Below are 22,993 nucleotides of genomic sequence, written 5' to 3' on the forward strand. Positions count from 1 at the left end.
CCCATCAGGGCATTCATGGATGACCTCACAGTCATGACAGAATCAGTTCCAGGCTGCCGTTGGATTCTGAAGGGACTTGAAAAGTTGGTGGAGTGGGCCCGGATGCGTTTCAAACCCGCCAAATCCAGATCAATGGTGCTGAAGAAGGGGAAGGTGGAGGACAAGTTCCGGTTTAACATCACAGGCACGGCCATTCCAACAATCTCAGAGAAGCCAGTCAAGAGCTTGGGCAAGGTTTTTGACTGCTCTTTGAGAGACACAACCTCCATCCAGTCGACATGCGCTGAGTTGGATGGCTGGCTGAAATCCGTGGACAAGTCAGGCTTACCTGGGAAGTTTAAAGCCTGGATTTACCAGCATGGCATTCTTCCCAGGATCCTGTGGCCCCTCCTCATCTACTCGTTCCCCATCTCGACAGTTGAGATCCTAGAACGGAGGGTCAGCAACCACCTCCGGAGATGGCTGGGACTACCTAAGAGCCTGAGTAGCATTGCACTCTACGGGAACAGCAACAAACTGCAGTTGCCTTTCAAATCCTTGGAGGAGGAATTTAAGGTAACTAGAGCCAGAGAAGTGGTACAGTACAGGGACTCAAGTGATCCGAAGGTGGCCAAAGCAGGGATCCAAGTGAGGACTGGCAGGAAATGGAGGGCAGAGGAAGCAGTTCAAGAGGCAGATGCAAGGCTGCGACACAGGAGCCTGGTTGGAGCAGTCACACGGGGTCGAGCTGGGCTAGGATTCTTTCCAACTCCCCAACTGAACACTAGGGGGAAAGAAGGCCGACGTCTTGTTCAGGATGAGGTGAGAGCGGCAGTGGAGGAGACAAGAACCTGTAAGGCTGTTGGAATGAAGCAACAGGGAGCTTGGACAAGATGGGACAATGCGGTTGAGAGGACAGTGACCTGGGCTGAGATTTGGAAAGCCGAGCCGCAACGCATCAAATTTCTCATCCAGGCAGTGTATGATGTGCTCCCAAGCCCTTCAAACCTGCACACATGGGGCATAGCAGAGACACCAGCATGCCCACTGTGCTCGAAGCGAGGAACCCTGGAACATATCCTCAGTTGCTGTACAAGGGCACTTGGAGATGGAAGGTACAGGTGGAGGCATGACCAAGTCCTTAAGACCATCGCTGAAGCCATTAGCACAGGACTGGCATTGGCAAAACAGTTCCACCCCTCCAAGAAAACCATTGCCTTTGTCAGAGCTGGGGACACGCCAACTCCTGCTAGTAGAACATCAGCAGGCATCCTGACGTCTGCAAAAGACCTGCAGTTGTTGGTGGACCTTGAAAACCAGCTGAAGTTCCCCAGCCACATCGCAGTCACCACCCTGCGACCAGACATTGTCCTTGTGTCTGAGTCCACCAAACAAGCTGTGCTGCTGGAGCTGACAGTCCCGTGGGAAGATCGCCTGGAAGAAGCCTTCGAGAGGAAGCTCTCCAAGTATGCGGGACTGGTCAGCGACTGTCAACAGGCTGGTTGGAGAGCAAGGTGTTTCCCTGTGGAGGTTGGATGCAGAGGATTTGCAGCCCGTTCCTTGGTCAGAGCCTTCAGCAGTTTGGGTATCGATGGGGAGAGAAAGAGGAGAGCCATCCGCAGTACCACCGAAGCGGCGGAAAGGGCCTCGAGATGGTTGTGGCTCAAAAGAGGAGATCCTTGGAGTCATGGTAGCTAGCGAGCCGTCTGGACACAAGCCGGGGGATTTGATCACCCCCGGTTGGGTCGCTTGGAGGAGGGCGTATGACCAGTTGAGAGACCCGAAACGCCCGGTGAATCCAAGAGGTCACTGAGGATGTGTCCAGACTAAGCATCAGTAGATGTATGTACACAGATTAGTGACTTTACTGTGAAGAGTTCCAATTGACATCAGTGACTTTACTGTGCAGAGTTCCAATTGACATCAGTGAGATTCGTGACTTTACTGTGAAGAGTTCCAATTGACGTCAGTGACATTAGTGACTTTACTGTGAAGAGTTCCAACTGACATCAGTGAGATTAGTGACTTTACTGTGAAAAGTTCCAATTGACATCAGTGACATTAGTGATTTTACTGTGAAGAGTTCCAATTGACATCAGTGAGATTAGTGACTTTACTGTGAAGAGTTCCATTTGACATCAGTGACATTAGTGACTTTACTGTGAAGAGTTCCAATTGACATCAGTGACATTAGTGACTTTACTGTGAAGAGTTCCAATTGACATCAGTGAGATTAGTGACTTTACTGTGAAGAGTTCCAATTGACATCAGTGAGATTAGTGTCTTTACTGTGAAGAGTTCCAATTGACATCAGTGACATTGGTGACTTTACTGTGAAGAGTTCCAATTGACATTAGTGGGATTAGTGACTTTACTGTGAAGAGTTCCAATTGACATCAGTGAGATTAGTGACTTTACTGTGAAGAGTTTCAATTGACATTAGTGAGATTAGTGACTTTACTGTGAAGAGTTCCAATTGACATCAGTGACATTGGTGACTTTACTGTGAAGAGTTCCAATTGACATTAGTGAGATTAGTGACTTTACTGTGAAGAGTTCCAATTGACATCAGTGAGATTAGTGACTTTACTGTGAAGAGTTTCAATTGACATTAGTGAGATTAGTGACTTTACTGTGAAGAGTTCCAATTGACACCAGTGACATTAGTGACTGTACTGTGAAGAGTTCCAACTGACATCAGTGAGATTAGTGACTTTACTGTGAAGAGTTCCAACTGTTCCAAACTACGGCCCCAGGGCCACATCCGGCCCTTTGGCTGCTTTAATCCGGCTTGCCAAATATTAAAACAGAATTGAGCAAAGATCAGTTTTGCCACAACCAAACTGATAGTAGACTTCTTACACACTGGCAAAACAGGTGATCAACAACACTGCTCCCACTGAAAGAGGATGTAAGTGTTTACCTTTTAATACCATTTGTATGTTTCTTTAATGTTCTGATTTGATACCATTTGTATGTTTCTTTAATGTTCTGATGTGATATTGTTGAATATGATAAAACAGCCTATGTTTGAGAAGCCTACTCTTAGTTCCAACAGATATGATATGATTTAATGCATCATGTGCTCGCCCGGCCCGTCTGTCAAATTTCAAAAGCCAATGTGGCCCCTGAGCCAAAAAGTTTGTCCACCCCTGCTTTAAGAGTTGTAGTCCATGGTGGTCCACACAAGGAAATACAGTTGGCCCTCTCGGCAGGCATCCATCTTGGTCAATCCTTCGGAGACAGTCCTCGCCAGATAATGTACGTGTGTGTGTGTGTGTGTGTGTGTGTGTGTGTGTGTGTGTGTGTGTGTGTGTGTGTGTGTGTGTGTGTGTGTGTGTGTATACACATCTTTAGGACAGCCAGAGTCACGTTTTTGGGGGGGAACGCAAGCGAGAGTCGTAGCGGGAACGCCAGCCATAACATCCAACACCACCAGACTCCCGTCTGTGCGCGGAGAACAGCGAGGGAAAGGTGGAACAGACGTGTTGTTGTTGTTTTATCCAGCCTCCACAAAGAGTGATTAATTCTGCTCTGCAGGGAGGTGATAACATGACCTACTACTCCATGACTACTCCATGACATTCATGCCTTTCAACTGATACAGCCTGTCTTTTGCTGCAAGACAAAAGAAAACTAGAGAGTGTAACGCCGTGTAAAGGACAACAATGGAATAAAGCGCTTGACATAAAGTGATACGGCCAACCGTCATCTTGCCAAACAGCAAAACAAGTTTATATGCTTCCAGGGAAGTTCAAAAACATTAACAAAAGAAATTGGTGTGCTGGAGCCCAAAAAACAGTTTCATGGACAATTTACTGACAAGTGCAAAGAAAACAGGTTGTCCTAGAAGCCTGTTCAAGAAAATGAAAATGATGGCTAAATATTCCTCACACACTAAACCACCACTTTACTGTTTCGGTAAAAAGAACAAAACATTTATACCCTACAATATGGCTGAAAACAGTATCACGATATAAGTGTTTTATATCTGTTAATAGGGGGGGTCCAAAAATTAGATTTTAAAATAAATCTAAAAAATAATAAATCATATAATAAATAAATAATAAATATTTAGAAAAAAAACCTACTCAGTGGCCTCGTAGTTAGAGTGTCCGCCCTGAAATCGGTAGGTTGTGAGTTCAAACCCCAGCCGAGTCATATCAAAGACTATACAAAAATGGGACCCATTACCTCCCTGCTTGGCAGTCAGCATCAAGGGCTAGAATTGTGGGTTGAATCACCAAAAATTATTCCCAGGCGCGGCCATCCCTGCTGCCCACTGCTCCCCTCAACTCCCAGGGGGTGAACAAGGGGATGGGTCAAATGCAGAGGACAAATTTCACCAAACCTAGTGTGTCATAATCATTGGTACTTTACATTTTAACTTTAAAACGCGATTCTTATTTCTAACCATTCTTAATCAATTGAAAAAAATAGTTAAAAATAAATATATATGTATGTATATTTTAAATAATTTTTTGACATACATAATATAAATATAAATATAAATATATACTGTATATACGTATATATATCCATCCATCCATCTTCTTCCGCTTATCCAAGGTCGGGTCGCGGGGGCAACAGCCTAAGCAGGGAAGCCCAGACTTTCCTCTCCCCAGCCACTTCGTCCAGCTCTTCTCGGGGGATAACGAGGCGTTCCCAGGCCAGCCGGGAGACATAGTCTACCCAACTTGTCCTGGGTCTTCCCCGTGGCCTCCTACCGGTCGGACGTGCCCTAAACACCTCCATAGGGAGGCGTTCGGGTGGCATCCTGACCAGATGCCCGAACCACCTCATCTGGCTCCTCTTGATGTGGAGGAGCAGCGGCTTTACTTTGAGATCCTTCCAGATGGCAGAGCTTCTCACCCTATCTCTAAGAGAGAGCCCCGCCACCCGGCGGAGGAAACTCATTTTGGCCGCTTGTACCCGTGATCTTGACCTTTCAGTCATAACCCAAAGCTCATGACCATAGGTGAGGATGGGAACGTACATCGACCGGTAAATTGAGAGCTTTAACTTCCGGCTCAGCGCCTTCTTCACCACAACGGATCGATACAGCGTCCGCATTACTGAAGACGCCGCACCGATCCGCCTGTCGATATCACGATCTACTCTTCCCTCACTCGTGAACAAGACTCTCGAGGTACTTGAACTCCTCCACTTGGGGCAGGGTCTCCTCCCCAACCCGGAGATGGCACTCCACCCTTTTCCTGGCGAGAACCATGGACTCAGACTTGGAGGTGCTGATTCTCATCCCAGTCGCTTCACACTCGGCTGCAAATAGATCCAGTGAGAGCTGAAGATCCTGGCCAGATGAAGCCATCAGGACCACATCGACCGCAAAAAGCAAAGACCTAATCCTGCAGCCACCAAACCAGATCCCCTCAACGCCTTGACTGCGCCTAGAAATTCTGTCCATGAAAGTTATGAACAGAATCGGTGACAAAGGGCAGCCTTGGCGGAGTCCTACCCTCACTGGACACGTGTCCAACTTACTGCCGGCAATGCGGACCAAGCTCTGACACTGTTTGTACCGGGAGCGGACCTCCATAATCAGACAGTCCGATACCCCATACTCTCTAAACACTCCCCACAGGATTTCCCGAAGGACACGGTCGAATACCTTCTCCAAGTCCACAAATCACATGTAGACTGCTTGGGCAAACTCTTATGCACCCTCAAGGACCCTGCCGAGAGTATAGAGCTGATCCACAGTTCCACGACCAGGACGAAAACCACACTGTTCCTCCTGAATCCGAGGTTCGACTATCCGGCGTAGCCTCCTCTCCAGTACACCTGAATAAACCTTACCAGGAAGGCTGAGGAGTGTGATCCCACGATAGTTGGAACACACCCTCCGGTTCCCCTTCTTAAAGAGAGGAACCACCACCCCGGTCTGCTAATCCAGAGGCACCGCCCCCGATGTCCACGCGATGCTGCAGAGTCTTGTCAACCAAGACAGCCCCACAGCATCCAGAGCCTTACGGAACTCCGGGCGGATCTCATCAACCCCTGGGGCCTTGCCACCGAGGAGATTTTTAACTACCTCAGCAACCTCATCCCCAGAAATAGGAGAGCCCACCACAGATTCCCCAGGCACTGCTGAATCATAGGAAGACATGTTGGTGGGATTGAGGAGGTCTTCGAAGTATTCCCTCCACCGATCCACAACATCCACAGTCGAGGTCAGCAGAACACCATCCTCACCATACACGGTGTTGACAGTGCACTGATTCCCCTTCCTGAGGCGGCGGATGGTGGTTCAGAATCGCTTCGAAGCCGTTCGGAAGTCGTTTTCCATGGCTTCCCCGAACTCCTCCCATGTCCGAGTTTTTGCCTCCGCGACCGCTGAAGCCGCACACCGTTTGGCCTGTCGGTACCCGTCCGCTGCCTTCGGAGCCCTATGAGCCAAAAGAACTCGATAGGACTCTTTCTTCAGCTTGACGGCATCCCTCAGCGCTGATGTCCACCAACGGGTTCTAGGATTACTGCCACGACAGGCACCAACTACCTTGCGGCCACAGCTCCAATCAGCCGCCTCGACAATAGACTCAATGTCCAGCACCTCCCTCGTGACATGTTCAAAGTTCTTCCTGAGGTGGGAATTCAAACTCTCTCTGACAGGAGACTCTGCTAGACGTTCCCAGCAGACCCTCACACTGCATTTGGGTCTGCCAGGTCTGTCCGGCATCCTCCCCCACCATCGCAGCCAACTCACCACCAGGTGGTGATCGGTAGAAAGCTCCACCCCTCTCTTCACCCGAGTGTCCAAAACATGAGGCCGCAAATCCAATGACACAACTACAAAGTCGATCATGGAACTGGGGCATAGGGTGTCCTGGTGCCAAGTGCACATATGGACAGGACACCCTTATGTTTGAACATGGTGTTTGTTATGGACAATCTGTGACGAGCACAAAAGTCCAATAACAAAACACCACTCGGGCTCAGATCCGGGCGGCCATTCTTCCCAATCACGGCTCTCCAGGTTTCACTGTTGTTGCCAACATGAGCGTTGAAGTCCCCCCAGAAGGACAAGGGAATCACTCAGTCAGGACCCGTCCCCCCACCCGAAGGCGGAGGGAACTACCCTCTCAGCCACCGGGTTGAACTCCAATGTGCAGGCTTTGAGCCGGGGGCAACAAGAATTGCTACCCCAGCCTGTCGCCTCTCACTGCGTGCAACGCCAGTGTGGAAGAGAGTCCATCCCCTCTCGAGAGAACTGGTTCCAGAGCCCTTGCTGTGCGTCAAAGTGAGTCTGACTATATCCAGCCGGAACTTCTCCACCTCGCACACTAGCTCAGGCTCCTTCCCCCCCAGCGAGGCGACATTCCACGTCCCAAGAGCTAGCTTATGTAGCCGAGGATCGGACCGCCAAGTGCCCTGCCGTCGGCTGACGCCCAGCTCACAACGCACCTGACCTCTATGGCCCCTCCCATGAGTGGTGAGCCCATTGGAGGGGGGACCCACGTTGCCTCTTTGGGCTATGCCCGGCCTGGGACCATGGGGACAGGCCCGGCCACCAGGCGCTCGCCATCGCACCCCAACTCCGGGCCTGGCTCCAGAATCGGAGTCTCGATTGTTGCATTTTCATAGAGGTCTTCGAGCTGCTCTTTGTCTGATCCCTCACCTAGGACCTGCTTGTCTTGGAAGCCCCCGGACAACATAGCTCCTAAGATCATTGGGACACGCAAACTCCTCTACCACGATAAGGTGGCAGCTCAGAGAGGAGTATATATATATATATATATATATATATATATATATATATATATATATATATATATATATATATATATATATATATATATATATAATATATTTAGGAAAATAAAAAATCAATAAAAAAAAAAAATACAGTATTTATATTTTTTTGTGTGTATATTTTAATTTTTATTTATTTTTTAATCTGTCCAGTCCAGTCACTCAGGCAAATCAGATTTTTGATGTAGATGATCTATATCTGCTGTACAGATTTACTTTAGAAAAGAGAAGAGTTGGATACTTCTCTTGTTGCCTTATTTGTATTTGACTTTTTTAAATGTTTGGGTAGAATTTTATTAAACATAACTATTTTATTTTAAGTAACACAACAATTTATCAGAGTTGTTTGTCCATTTTAGGAAGGAATGTAGTTAATCACAAAAACTGGCATACAATACTAATTTAAAAAAAAGTCTTGATTTTGAATCGAGAATCGATTCCGAATCGAATCCTTACACCCAGGAATTGAATCAAATCAAGTGGTGCCCAAATATTCACATTTTTATTTAAAAAGAAACCTTCCTCTGATTATAATCCCCTCATCAAGGCAGCAAGGAAATGTCAACACAACCATGGAAAACACTAACAAATGTAAACAAAATTCTAAAATCACGTTGAACACTTAAGTCAAATCTCTTAAAATAACAGTGGAAAAATAAGGTTTACGTAAAAATGTTTAAATAAAGTGTAAGAAAGTAGTGTAAAGTGTGAAAATAGAGACACCTGAGAAGAACTATTTTCTGTAGGTTTAGTGCCAGGAAGTTACAGCTGTGCTCTAAAAGGTGAGCAGACATATATTAACGTTGTTGCCCTAGGGTAAACTGGGTATAACACATGGCACACTGACAAAGCTTAACCTATTGTTACTATAACAATCTACAAGGTTAATGTAGGTTGCTTCTCTTTCTTCCCCTCCATTTTTCTGCATTCTTTCGTATCTCAAGTTATCATTACGTATATGTATTGTTGCATTTGAACAATTGTATTGTTGATAATAAAGGAAAAGTATTGGTATTGTTTATTATCAATAGCACTATTTCTATTGGTATTCATATTGCTCCATTTTTAGTGTAATAATGCTCATTGTCATTTCTGTATTATTTTTTATTTTCGCTAACTGCTTATTTGCTATTACTTTTACCATCATATTTGTACATGTCGTATTTGCTGATGTTGCTCTGTTGTTGTTGTTGTTGTGTTTGCTGTTGTTGTTTTTGTCTCTCTGTCTAATCCCCCTCTTGTCCCCACAATTCCCCCCTCTGTCTTCCCTTTTTTCTCTTTCTATCCCCTCCTGCTCCGGCCCGGCTGCACCAAATGATAATATAAATACATTTAATAAAGTCAAAATACAAATAAGGCAACAAGAGAAGTATCCTACACTTCTCTTTTGTAAAGTAAATCTGAACAGTCGATATGGGCATCTACATCTACTATATGATTTGCCTGAGAAGCTGGGCAGGACAAAAAAAAAAAAAAAGGTGAGCAGCGCCTAGCACAGGGGTCGGCAACCTTTACCACTCAAAGAGCCATTTTGGCAAGTTTCACAAATTAAAGAAAATAATGGGAGCCACAAAAAAAAAAATTAAATTTAAAATGAAAAACACCGCATACAAAGCTTAAATTGCTTTGTGCTATGTTAACCAGGGGTCTCAGACACACGCACCGGCACGCACTTTAATATGGAAATTTGATGTTAGTGCGGCCCGCGAGTTTTGAATGAATGGCGCTTGATAGCGTCATACTTGCCAACCCTCTCATTATTTCTGGGAGACTCCGAATATCAGGGCGTGATGGCACTGCTTTTGGCGCCCTCTACAGCCTGCCCAAACAGTGTACCTGCTCGACCACATGTAGAATGCGGCTTCAGCTTGCTCACGTAAGTGACAGCAAGGCGTACTAAGTCAGCAGCCACACAGCTTACACTGACGGTAGCCGTATAAAACCACTTTAACACTGTTACGTTACAAATATGCGCCACACTTTGAACCCACACCAAAGAAGAATGACAAACACATTTCTGGAGAACATCTGCACTGTAACACAACATAAACACAACACAACAAATACCCAGAATCCCATGCAGCACTAACTCTTCCCCTCAGCCGACGCATGGAGGGGGGGGGGTGTTGATGTGTGGGGGGGTTTGGTGGTAGCGGGGGTGTATGATCTAGACCGGAAGAGTTAGGGCTGCATGGGATTCTGGGTATTGGTTGTGTTGTGTTTATGTTATGTTACGGTGGGATGTTCTCCAGAAATGTGTTTTTCATTCTTTTTTGGTGTGGGTTCACAGTGTGGCGCATATTTGTAACGTAACAGTTTTATACGGCTACCGTCAGTGTAAGCTGTGTGGCTGATGAGTAAGTATGCTTTGCTGTCTCCTATGTGTGCAAGTAAAAGCTGCATACAACATGTGGCCGGGCTGGCACGCTGTTTGTAAATGCTATAGAGGACAATTACTGCAGTGCAATTAGGGCACGCCCTTAATTTAGTAATTAGAGTGAAAATAGGATTATATTTGCCCTGGGAGTTATCTAGGAGAGGCACTCTCTGTCAATCCTTTCCGTGTCCGGGCCAGGTAAGTCTCCTGGGAAAATCGGGGGGTCGGCAAGTATGCAGCTGAGCCGCATCAGAGTGATCAAAGAGCCGCATGCGGCTCCGGAGCCGCGGGTTGCCGACCCCTGGCCTAGCATAATCACGGTTCATTTAAAGAAAAAAAGAAAAACTGTCATATGGTCGAGGTGACTTTTCCTGTTTTATCCACAGTTTCTTCATTTTTACTTTCTCTTCTCTCCATGCAAAGAATCAACCGACAAGATGGCTTCCTGCGTTGTTCGATAAGCTAGTGCCTTTTTTCCCACGCAACCAACCTTGCTTTGCAACTTCCTGTTTCTCCGACAAATGGAAAAAAATATATATACACCCAATGTTTTATCTCACACAAATTGATGATGTGTCTATATATATATATATATATATATATATATATATATATATATATATATATATATATATATATATATATATATATATACATACATACATACATACATACATACATACATATATATATATATATATATATATATATATATATATATATATATATATATATATATATATATATATATATATATATATATATATATATATATATATATATATATATATATATATCGTTTTATCGCCCAGCCCTAGGAAGTCCCTGTCAAGGTTCCAGTGGTGGAAAAAGGCCATCATTAATTGTCATAATGGCCTAGATGTCCCCAGCAGGTGGAGACAAGTGGGGTCATCAGTCAGTGTGAAGGCCCAGCACACATCTCAATATTCAATGGCTGTGCAGCGAGTTCCTGCATGAATCCATCACTGGCATGCAAACAAGCACACGACACGTGCCAAACATAATATCTCAGGGGTAGTCCACAGCAGCCAGTGGTTGTGTAAAGTGAATCTAAGAACATGTCTCAGTTGCTTCTTGTTCCGTTAGAGGTCACACTTGAACGTACGTCGCCAGAGGCCGTGAGCTTACCTGGTTTGGCGTCCTTGCAGCGGGCCTGTCCTGGTGATTGGCGAGGATGAGGAAAGGCAGCGTGCAGAGCTGCGGGTGCTGCAGGGCCGAGTGCAGCTCTGCACGCGCCGCCTCAAGGTCCTCGTCTGATGAAGCGCTGTCCAACACAAAGACCACGCCCTGTGACCCCTGGTAGTAGCGACACCAATACTTCTTGATGTTGTCAGCACCTGTGGAAGGACGTGACGCCGTTAGAAGGTGTCATTGTCGCTACTGATGTCACTGCTGGCGGCCATTATGTGTTTGAAATGACACAGTTGAAACTGACACGCAAAAAGTTGATTTAAATTAATCTGCGTTTTTGTTGACTTACATTATTTGTAATGTATCCCTTTTTAAGGTACTGTTCATGGTATGTTCAACAAATGGATCAAAAACCAGAAGGGGGGTCCCGATACACTTCACTTCTGATATAATACTGATACTGGAACCTTGAGTATTGACCCGATACGATATCAGCAGGAATCATACATACTTTTATTTTGTAGTGTGGAATGTTAGAAAAGGTTTGATAAATTGAAATGAGTCAAACAAGGATCAATGGTAGGTATGAGAAACACTAACCTAGTTATTATTACCATCTGCAATGGACGTATGCCTTCTTTAAGTTGAAGTGGAGTGGTGACCTGTTTTGCCAACACCTAGTGGTTTCAATAATTAATGATGTTAAGCCCATGACGGAGTTTGTTATTGGATAAATATACAACTATAATTGTTTGATACTTGTTTATATTGACAAATGTGCTGTTTTACACTGCAATGTTGTTAAATGTAGGACATGTATGTCTAGCTTGTGTGCTATTGTATGCTTAGCTGTTTTGTAGCTGCTAGCCCCTAGTAGCCTATAGCCCAGCATGTTTACCTTTTGAAAATGACTAAAACAGAAGTAAAGACCAACCTTGTGTGTTTATTGGAGGACATTTAGATGTTAACTGTCCATCTTTGCACAAATAAACACACTGCAGGACTGCTTGTATCGCACATTATATCACACAAGTAAACACGCTGCAAAACTGCTTGTATCGCACATGATATCACACACAAGTAAACACGCTGCAGGACTGCTTGTATCGCAGATGATATCACACACAAGTCAACACGCTGCAGGACTGCCTGTATCGCACATGATATCACACACAAGTCAACACGCTGCAGGACTGCTTGTATCGCACAAGATATCACACACAAGTCAACACGCTGTAGGACTGCTTGTATCACACATGATATCACACACAAGTCAACACGCTGCAGGTCTGCTTGTATCAGACATGTTATCACACACAAGTCAACACGCTGCAGGACTGCTTGTATCGCAGATGATATCACACACAAGTCAACACGCTGCAGGACTGCTTGCATCGCACATGATATCACACACAAGTAAACACCCTGCAGGGCTACTTGTATCGCACATGATATCACACACAAGTCAACACGCTGCAGGACTGCTTGCATCGCACATGATATCACACACAAGCAAACACCCTGCAAGGCTTCTTGTATCACACATGATATCACACACAAGTAAACACCCTGCAGGGCTACTTGTATCACACATGATATCACACACAAGTAAACACGCTGCAGGCCTGCTTATATCGCACATGATATCACACACAAGCAAACACCCTGCAGGGCTTCTTGTATCAAACATGATATCACACAAGTCAACACGCTGCAGGACTGCTTGTATCGCACATGATATCACACACATGTAAACACGCTGCAGGACTGCTTGTATTGCACATTTTACATGCAAGCCAATATAAACTGATACTTTTTTTTTTTGGAGACTGATATCAATATCAGATTGGGACACCCATGGAGACCAACAAGTTGTGTCAGAGCCATGCCAGTACTTATACAGTACATGTGCCTTTGATAGAGTAACTCAGCAAAATGGGATATTACTTGAGTAAAACTTTCACACAGCTGTATGACACATATCGCACTCATTGTTTTCAACAAAACAGGGTGATCGAAGTTCACAACAAGGTCCTGGCATTGTGGATTTCCCTTTTCAAGCAGGTGCCTCGGAAACTACCGAATGAATAGTCATTATGTGAAGGAATGAACGACTCATGTCATAGAAAAACATGTCTTTGAAGACATCCTCCTTTCCCTTTCCTTCACGCCCTCCTCACTCCACACTTCCTTGCCCTTCTTTCCTTCCCCCTTCTGAAAAAAGCTGCTGGACAAAGTGCCACTTGAGAGTGACCCTCTCATCTGTTGCCATGACCCTCACGTCCCATTGGCTCCTTCTGCCACCTGTTGGTCTGACAGCAGGAATTCTATGACGTCATGAGTCACGGGGATTCGGAATTTCATGGAATTTAAAAGCTAAGTCATTTGTAAATTATAGCAGCAACTACAATAGTTCTTACTATCACCCTCAGATTCCAGCCACAGTAGAGGTGAGGGATGGATACCCAAACCTGAGCAAAAAAACTAAAGGGAAACGACTCAGGCATCAGCAACAAGTGCTTTGCAACTAAGTGGATTAATAAATAAGTAAGTTATGATTTATTTTCCACGCATATAGGCTGATTGGCAACAGTGTGTGAAATTGTCAATATTGCAATGAGGTGGCCACTTGTCTAGGATGTTCCCTGCTTTCTGGTCGAGTGCAGCTGGGGTAGGCTCCAGACCCCCCCCCCCCCCCCGCCACCCCAAGAGAGGACAACCGGTAGAAAATGCTAAGATGGCCGCCACGTACATGGACTTCTACAACTATCTACAAACACAACAACACTTTATGCACCAATGACATTTACGACACACAAGGTGCATTCACAAAACCCTGGAATTATGAGCATAATTATGACAATTTGAATATATTTCTTGTTTTTGTATGTATTACTCAGTTATCATTGAGTTTATATATTTGAAGTATTTCAATATCCATCCATCCATCCATCCATTTCTACCGCTTGCAATTTCTTTTATAAATTAAAGGGCAAATATGCATATTTTCCAACAGCTACATTCACACAGTAAGTAAGGTATGATGTCATATCTAATTTGCTTTGTTAAATCCCATCTTTTTATGTATAAAAATATAGCATGTGTATTGTGAACGGACTGGCAGAAGTAAACATGGCTACGCTTCTAGTAGGTCTCAGTCCTGGCGCATTTAAGGCAACATGTCCATAAGCAATGACTTGTTGTTGTTCATGTTTTGCATGTTACCATAGGATTTTTGTGCAACCGCAGTCAACATTTTCTAAATGGAGTTAATGCTTGTTAAGGCAATCATTTTGTCTCTCGCAGTTTTTGGGACATTTGATTCCACGTCTGTGCCGGGTGGTGTGGGCAAGCAGTCCAGTATGGCTGAAAACTCTATCACGATATAAGTGTTTTATAGTCCATAATTATGGACTTTTTAATGAAAAATAAGGACCAGGAGAAAAATATATTCAATGTAAACTAACAATGCAGGAAGGAAATGTCAACACAAGCATGGAAAACAAACAAACAATGTCAAGAAAATTCTGAAATCACATTGAACACTTAACAATAATCTCTTAAACAGAAGGTGCAAAATAAGGAATATGTAAGAAATGCTTAATCAAGTGTAACTAATCAAATCAAATCTAATCAACTTTATTTATAAAGCACATTTAAAATTTACCACAGGAGTACCCAAAGTGCTGTACAATGGGCAGGTTAAAAGATAATACGAGTACCGAGCAAACACAACACAACACAAAAAGAACACGATAAAAAATAAATAAATAAAATAAATAAAACATAAAAACAGGTTCACAGCAGGTGTATTATGGGCCGCCATTGCAGGATGGATATCACTCAGTGTTAAAAGCCATGGAATAAAAGTATGTTTTTAAGAGAGATTTAAAAACAGGAAGAGAGGAGGCTTGTCTAACACTCAGAGGTAGGTCGTTCCAGAGCTTGGGAGCAGCAGCGGCGAAAGATCTGTCACCTCTAAGCTTCAGTCTTGTGTCAGGGACTGTCAGTAGCAGCTGATCAGCTGATCTTAGGGATTGGGTAGGGCAGTAAGGCTGAAGGAGGTCGGAGAGAAATAATGGCGTGAGGTTGTTTAGACATTTAAAAACAAATAAAAGGAGTTTAAAGTTGATTCTGTAACGCACAGGGAGCCAGTGAAGGGACGCTAATATAGGTGTGATGTGCTCACGTCTGCGGGTCTGTGTTAGCAGACGAGCAGCACAGTTCTGCACGAGCTGCAGGCGGGCGAGGGAGGCCTGGCTAATGCCTACATACAGGGCATTGCAGTAGTCTAAACGATTCAAGATAAAGGCGTGGATTAATTTCTCGAGATCATGTCCTGATAGAAGCGGTTTCACTTTTGCTATTTGGCGTAATTGATAAAAGCTTTTTTGAACGACGCTGCTGATTTGTTTTTCGAATTTAAAATCTGAGTCAAACTTTACCCCCAGGTTTGTGACACAGTCGCTGAGATACGGGGTCAGAGTGCCAAGGTCAACGTTGGGGGAGGGAGAGCGACTTGGACCGAACATCATAACTTCTGTTTTGTCTTCATTTAGGCTCAGGAAGTTAGCTGAAAGCCAGGCTTTGATGTCGTGCAGGCAGTCAATAAGACGTTGAACCGTGTTATTTTGTGCCATGGGAAAATAAATCTGGCAATCATCGGCATAAAAATGAAATACAATACCGTACTTCCTAAAGATAGAACCAAGGGGGAGAAGGTAAAGCGCAAATAAGATTGGGGCAAGGATTGAGCCCTGGGGGACCCCATGTGGTAAAGGAGCTGTGGAAGACATAAAACTTTCTATTTTTACACAAAAACTCCTGTCGGTTAGGTACGACCGGAACCAGTTGAGGGCGGCGCCCTTAATGCCCACACAGTTCTCAAGACGAGTGATTAAGGTGGCGTGGTCGACGGTGTCGAACGCAGCAGACAGATCTAAAAGCACCAGGACAACATATTTTCCAGAATCAGTTGACAGGAGGATATCGTTAGAAACTTTTAGAAGCGCTGACTCTGTGCTGTGGAGGGCTTTAAAACCGGACTGGAACAGCTCAGTGATACCATTATCCTCTAAGAAGGGCAACAACTGACTGTAGACAACCTTCTCTAATATTTTGGAAATGTATGGAAGATTAGAGATAGGTCTAAGGTTAGAGAGGAGAGAGGGGTCGAGGCTTGGTTTTTTAAGTAGAGGTCGTACCACTGCATGTTTAAACTCTACTGAAACTATTCCAGAAGAGAGGCTACTATTGATAATGTTAAGGACACTTGATCCAATAGTAGCAAGTACCTCCTTAAACAGGCGAGGTGGGAGGGAGTTTGCAGGAGAACCAGAGGGCTCCATATGACTAACTGTGTCATTTAAAACAGAAAAGGACACCGGCTCAAACTGATGGAAAACAGAAGAGAAATGCAGAGGAACAGAAGGGTCATATGAAGGCTGAGATAAACTGGCTCTAGTTGACACAATTTTGTCAGTGAAAAAATGGAGACAATTTTCACAGAATTCAAAAGAAGCATCAAAACCAACAGATTTGGGAGCATCAATGACAGTGTTAATAGTTTTGAACAGAACTCTGGGGTTGTGACAGTTAGAAGATGTAATCTGAGATAGATATACTGTATATTCATCTCTGCTTTTACAGTCATCTGAAAGGAAAACATGCTTTCTTTAAAAATGGCAAAAGAAACATGCAGCCTGTCTTTTTTCCATTTTCTCTCTGCTATCCTACACTTGCGCCTGGCAGCACGAGTGACGTCATTCAACCAGGGCTGAGGCGTGGCTTTAGAGCGGCGGCACTTGAAAGGAGCGATCGTGTCCAGTGTTTGTAAACAAATAGAGTTGAACCCAGAAACCAACTCTTCAGTATTCAGACATATAGAGGCTGCAGAATCATCATCACAAAGAGTCGAAAAAATTGAGGAGAACAGAGCAGGAGACGAAGAATTAAACATGCGAGAGCGTTGAGGCGGAGCGCACAATTTAACCTGACACTGAGTGGGAATATCAAACAGGATCGGCATATGATCAGGGAACACAGCGTCGCAAATGTCCAAATTAAAAACACACAAACCATACGAGAGCACTAAATCGAGTGTATGCTCACGTTCATGTGTGGAACCACATACAGACTGTACAAAGTTAAATGAGTCATTCAGGAAGATCCTGGAAAGCGACTCGTCTGGACAGCAGGTGTGAATATTAAAATCACCCACAATAAGGACACGATCATATTTGGGCAGGATTTCAGCCACGAATTCAGAAAAGTCAGTTATAAAGTCTTTGTGGTACTTGGGTGGTCGATAGACGACGGCACACAGGACGACATCAGAAAGACCCAGTTCAAACATGCACAGTTCGAAGCTTGAAAAGGAGGATTGCAGGCGGATCTGACGGCATTTAAAGTCATTTTTAAAAACGACTGCTAATCCTCCTCCTTTTCGACCGGACGACCGCGGAGAATTAAAGTAGGAACACTATTCATGCAGAAGTTCATTAAGAGGGGCGGACTCACCGGCTCTCAGCCCTGTTTCCGTCACACAGAGGAAGTCAAGTCCGTGGGAAGTGAAGAAATCCTTCAGGATAAAAGTTTTGTTTGTCATAGATCTTGCGTTCACAAGACCGAACCTGGCGGGGGCTAGCCCGTCCGAGGCCGCAGCTAATCCGGGTTGGGCCCGACACACAGCCCGCAGGTGGCGGGAAACCACCCCCGCGCCTCCGGGGGTGGGGACAGCAGGAGCGACGGCGGCAAGCCTCTTCCTCCAAACCAACGATAGGAACAAGCCAGGAACCGATGGGATCCAGCGAGCGTGGGTGCAGGAGGAGACCGTATACCGCACCATTCCTCCTTCGGGAAGCCACGGGAAGCCGGGCCAGGAGTGCCCTAACTTTCACCAGCTGGCCGCCACGTTTACCGCGGCGCCGCAGACGCTTCCGCCGGGGGAGAGGAGCCAGGAGGCGGGAAAGGAAGGCAGGAATCCGGCCAGGTGAAAAAGCTGACTGGGACGTCGAAAAACCAATGTCGAAGTTGATCATATCAGTGGGAGAGGGGCAAAGATCCAACAGTGTTTGGCGGTCATACACAAGCAGTGAGCTGACAGAGACGAAAATAGACGCAAACAACACAAAAACGAACAGAGCTGACAACGAGAGACGGCGGGCCAAAGCACATACTGGCGCCATCTTGCTAAATAGTGCCAAGTGTGAAAATGTAAACATAGAGAAACCTGAGAAGTATTTTCTGCAGGTTTAGTGCCAGGAAGTTATGGCTGTGCTCTAAAGGGTGAGCATGGTATTACCAGTCTTGGTGAAGACGAGCGCCTTGCATCATTTGCAGACCACATTGGTCTAAAATTGTCAATTTAAAAAAATCCAAAAGACTACCATACTGTCGAGGTGATTTTTATCGGCAATTTCTTTGCTTTCTGCAGCACTCATTTTTACTTTCTCTTCTCACTCCATGCAAAGAATCAACCGCCAGACAACAAGATGCCGCAACCAAAAAGATAGTTGATACTGTTACCTGATTGGCTGTTAGCATGTCACTCCCACTGATCAGTGATCACTTCCTGTTTTGCGCGGCCAACTTCTGGTTTCTTCCGAAGACAAAGAAAAACAACTAGCGAGCGTTTTATCAAACGCTTTTTTATTGACGTTGATTACTCAATCGCGACATATATTGATATCGTTGTACCGCCAAACCCTAATCCAGTATACCAGTAATCCCTTTTTTTGTTTTTTTCAAAATGCAAAATACACACATTTTTGATAAGAAAAATAGTTGTTCTTCCTAAACACAAAAAAATATTCCGAAAATGAAACGAAATCGTAGTCCAAAAATCGAGGTATGGACCGTACTATAGGTTACCTCAGGGGTTAGCAACCTGCTGCTCTCGAGCCGCATGCGGCTCTTTAGCACCGACTTAGTGGCTCCCTGGAGCTTTTGCAAAAATGGAAAAAGATGGGGGAAAAATATATTTGTTGTTTTAATAATGTTTCTGTAAGAGGACAAACTTAACACAAACCTTCCTAATTGTTAGAAAGCCCACTGTTTAATATGTTTGTGTTTATGCTTCACTGATGACAGTATTTGGCCAGCACCGTTTTGTCCTAAATTTGGCGGTCCTTGAACTCACCATATTTGGTTTACGTGTACAACTTTCTCCGTCACTGCCACAGAAAGACGTGTTTTATGCCACTCCTTCTTTGTCTCATTTTGTCCACCAAACGTTTTATGCTGTGTGTGAATGCACAAAAGTGAGCTTTGCTGATGTTATTGACTTGCGTGGAGTGCTAATAATCCATGCTAACATGCTATTTAGGCTAGCTATATATACATATTGCATCATTATGCCTCGTTTGTAGGTATATTTGAGATCATTTATTTTCCTTTACTTATGCCCTCTGTGTGTTTAATTTATATCTGCATGTCTCATGAAACATTATCTGTATGTAATATTTCTGATTGTGTGCCATATTTTTCTAGACCACAGCAAACATTACCACGTTGTTCCAGACCACAGCAAATGTTGCCATGTTGTTCCAGACCACAGCAAACGTTACCCAGCTTGTAAAGATTGTAATAAACCCATTAGAAGAAGCCTGTCCTTTCCTTTAACTTGGACACACACATCTATACCTTTGGCAGTTTTAAGCCAGTCATTTCCAGGAGTTATCTCACCCTCTGAGAGACTAACTTAATGTGTTGCCTTCATTATAACACTTAAATAAGGCTTTTTAACTTTTTGCTGCCCGAGACAGATTTGTTTTTTGTATTTTTGGTCCAATATGGCTCTTTCAACATTTTGGGTTGCCGACCCCTGGGTTACCTGTACCACCGTTGCACCTCTACTGTTAACCATTATGCAACACTATCAATTTGAATTTAGGTAGTGAGTGTGCCATATACTTAATGAGTCGTCAATTACTCATCACTTGTTTCCACCGACTTGAAAAAAAATCACTCCTCTCTGAGCTGCCACCTTATTGTGGTAGAGGAGTTTGCGTGTCCCAATGATCCTAGGAGCTATGTTGTCTGGGGGCTTCCATACCCCTGGTAGGGTCTCCCAAGACAAGCAGGTCCTAGGTGAGGGATCAGTCAAAGAGCAGCTCGAAGACCTCTATGAAAATGCAACAACCGAGACTCCGATTTCCCTCGCCCGGACGCGGGTCACCGGGGCTCCCCCTCTGGAGCCAGGCCCGGAGTTGGGGCATGATGGCGAGCGCCTGGTGGCCGGGCCTGTCCCGATGGGGCCAGGCCGGGCATAGCCCGAAGAGGCAAAGTGGGTCCCCCCTCCAATGGGCTCACCACTCATGGGAGGGGCCATAGAGGTCGGGTGCATTGAGAGCTGGGCGGCAGCCGAGGGCAGGGCACTTGGCAGTCTGATCCTCGGCTACATAAGCTATCTCTTTGGACGTGGAACGTCACCTCCCTGGGGGGAAAGGAGCCTGAGCTAGTGCGCAAGGTGGAGAAGTTCCGGCTAGATATAGTCGGACTCACTTCGACGCACAGCCAGGGTTTTGGAACCAGTTCTCTTGAGAGGGGCTGGACTTTCTTCCACTCTGGCGTTGCCAGCAGTGAGAGGCGACGGCCTGGGGGTGGCAATTCTTGTTGCCCGAAGAGGCAACGTGGGTCGTTATTGTTTTTGGACTTTTGTGCTTGTCACAGATTGTCCATAACGAACACCATGTTCTAACATAAGGGTGTCCATATGTGCACTTGTCACCAGGACACCCTAAGCCGCAGTTCCATGATTGACTTTGAAGTTGTGTCATCGGATTTGCGGTCACATGTCTTGGACACTCGGGTGAAGAGAGGGGCAGAGCTTTCTACCGATCACCAGGTGGTGAGTTGGCTGCGATGGTGGGGGTGGATGTCGGACAGACCTGGCAGGCCCAAACGCATTGTGAGGGTTTGCTGGGAACGCCTAGCAGAGTCTCCTGTCAGAGAGAGTTTCAATTTCCGCCTCCGGAAGAACTTTGAACATGTCACGAGGGAGGCGCTGGACATTGAGTGGACGATGTTTAAAGATTAAAGTACCAATGATTGTCACACACACACTAGATGTGGTGAAATTTGTCCTCTGCATTTGACCCATCCCCTTGGGGAGCAGTGGGCAGCAGCGGCGCCGCGCCCGGGAATCATTTTGGTGATTTAACCCCCAACTCCTACCCTTGATGCTGAGTGCCAAGCAGGGAGGTAATGGGTCCCATTTTTATAGTCTTTGGTATGACTCGGCTGGGATTTGAACTCCAACCTATCGATCTCCGTGCCTCTATTGTCGAGGCGGCCGATTGGAGCTGTGGCCGCAAAGTGGTTGGTGCCTGTCGTGGCGGTAATCCTAGAACCCGCTGGTGTCCAGCGGTGAGGGATGCCGTCAAGCTGAAGAAAGAGTCCTATCGGGCTCTTTTGGCTCATAGGACTCCTGAGGCAGCGGACAGGTACCGACAGGCCAAGCGGTGTGCGGCTTTAGTGGTCGCGGAGGCAAAAACTCGCACATGGGAGGAGTTCGGGGAAGCCATGGAAAACGACTTCCGGATGGCTTCGAAGTGATTTTGAACCACCATCCGCCGCCTCAGGAAGGGGAAGCAGTGCACTGTCAACACCGTGTATGGTGTTCTGCTGACCTCGACTGCGGATGTTGTGGATCGGTGGAGGGAATACTTCGAAGACCTCCTCAATCCCACCAAAACGTCTTTCTATGAGGAAGCTGTGCCTGGGGACTCTGTAGTGGGCTCTCCTATTTCTGGGGCTGAGGTTGCCGAGGTAGTTAAAAAGCTCCTCGGTGGCAAGGCCCCGGGGTTGGATGAGATCTGGCCGGAGTTCCTTAAGGCTCTGGATGCTGTGGGGCTGTCTTGGTTGACAAGACTCTGCAGCATCGCGTGGACATCGGGGGCGGTACCTCTGGATTGGCAGACCGGGGTGGTGGTTCCTCTCTTTAAGAAGGGGAACCGGAGGGTGTGTTCCAACTATCGTGGGATCACACTCCTCAGCCTTCCCGGTAAGGTCTACTCAGGTGTACTGGAGAGGAGGCTATGCCGGATAGTCGAACCTCGGATTCAGGAAGAACAGTGTGGTTTTCGTCCTGGTCGTGGAACTGTGGACCAACTATATACTTTCGGCAGGGTCCTTAAAGGTGCATGGGAGTTTGCCCAACCAGTCTACATGTGCTTTGTGGACTTGGAGAAGGTATTCGACCGTGTACCCCGGGAAGTCCTGCGGTCCGCTCACTGTATGATCAGTGTCAGAGCTTGGTCCGCATTGCTGGCAGTAAGTCGGACCCGTTTCCAGTGAGGGTTGGACTCCACCAAGGCTGCCTTTTGTCACTGATTCTGTTCATAACTTTTATGGACAGAATTTCTAGGCACAGTCAGTGCGTTGAGGGTATCTGGTTTGGTGTCTGAAGGATTAGGTCTCTGCTTTTTGCAGATGATATGGTCCTGATGGCTTCATCTGGCCAAGATCTTCAGCTCTCATTGGATCGGTTCGCAGCCGAGTGTGAAGCGACTGGGATGGGAATCAGCACCTCCAAGTCCGAGTCCATGGTTCTCGCCCGGAAAAAGGTGGAGTGCCATCTCCGGGTTGGGGAGGAGATCTTGCCCCAAGTGGAGGAGTTTAAGTATTCTGGAGTCTTGTTCACGAGTGAGGGAAGAGTGAATCGTGAGATCGACAGGCGGATCGGTGCGGCGTCTTCAGTAATGCGGACGCTGT

At 45.7% G+C, this 22,993-nt stretch overlaps 1 protein-coding gene across 2 annotated transcripts in view; it reads right to left on the reverse strand.

Annotated features, from left to right (window-relative positions):
* Positions 1–22,993, reverse strand: part of arl15a (ADP-ribosylation factor-like 15a) — a 367,743-nt gene that overhangs the window by 153,977 nt on the left and 190,773 nt on the right. For both annotated transcript variants that reach the window (XM_062051046.1, XM_062051047.1), the window contains one exon: positions 11,276–11,484. In XM_062051046.1, the coding sequence (XP_061907030.1) occupies positions 11,276–11,484 (209 nt within the window). The remainder of the gene's footprint in view (positions 1–11,275; positions 11,485–22,993) is intronic.

Source organism: Entelurus aequoreus, linkage group LG06, assembly GCF_033978785.1.
Source record: "Entelurus aequoreus isolate RoL-2023_Sb linkage group LG06, RoL_Eaeq_v1.1, whole genome shotgun sequence".
Taxonomy (NCBI): Eukaryota; Metazoa; Chordata; class Actinopteri; order Syngnathiformes; family Syngnathidae; genus Entelurus; species Entelurus aequoreus.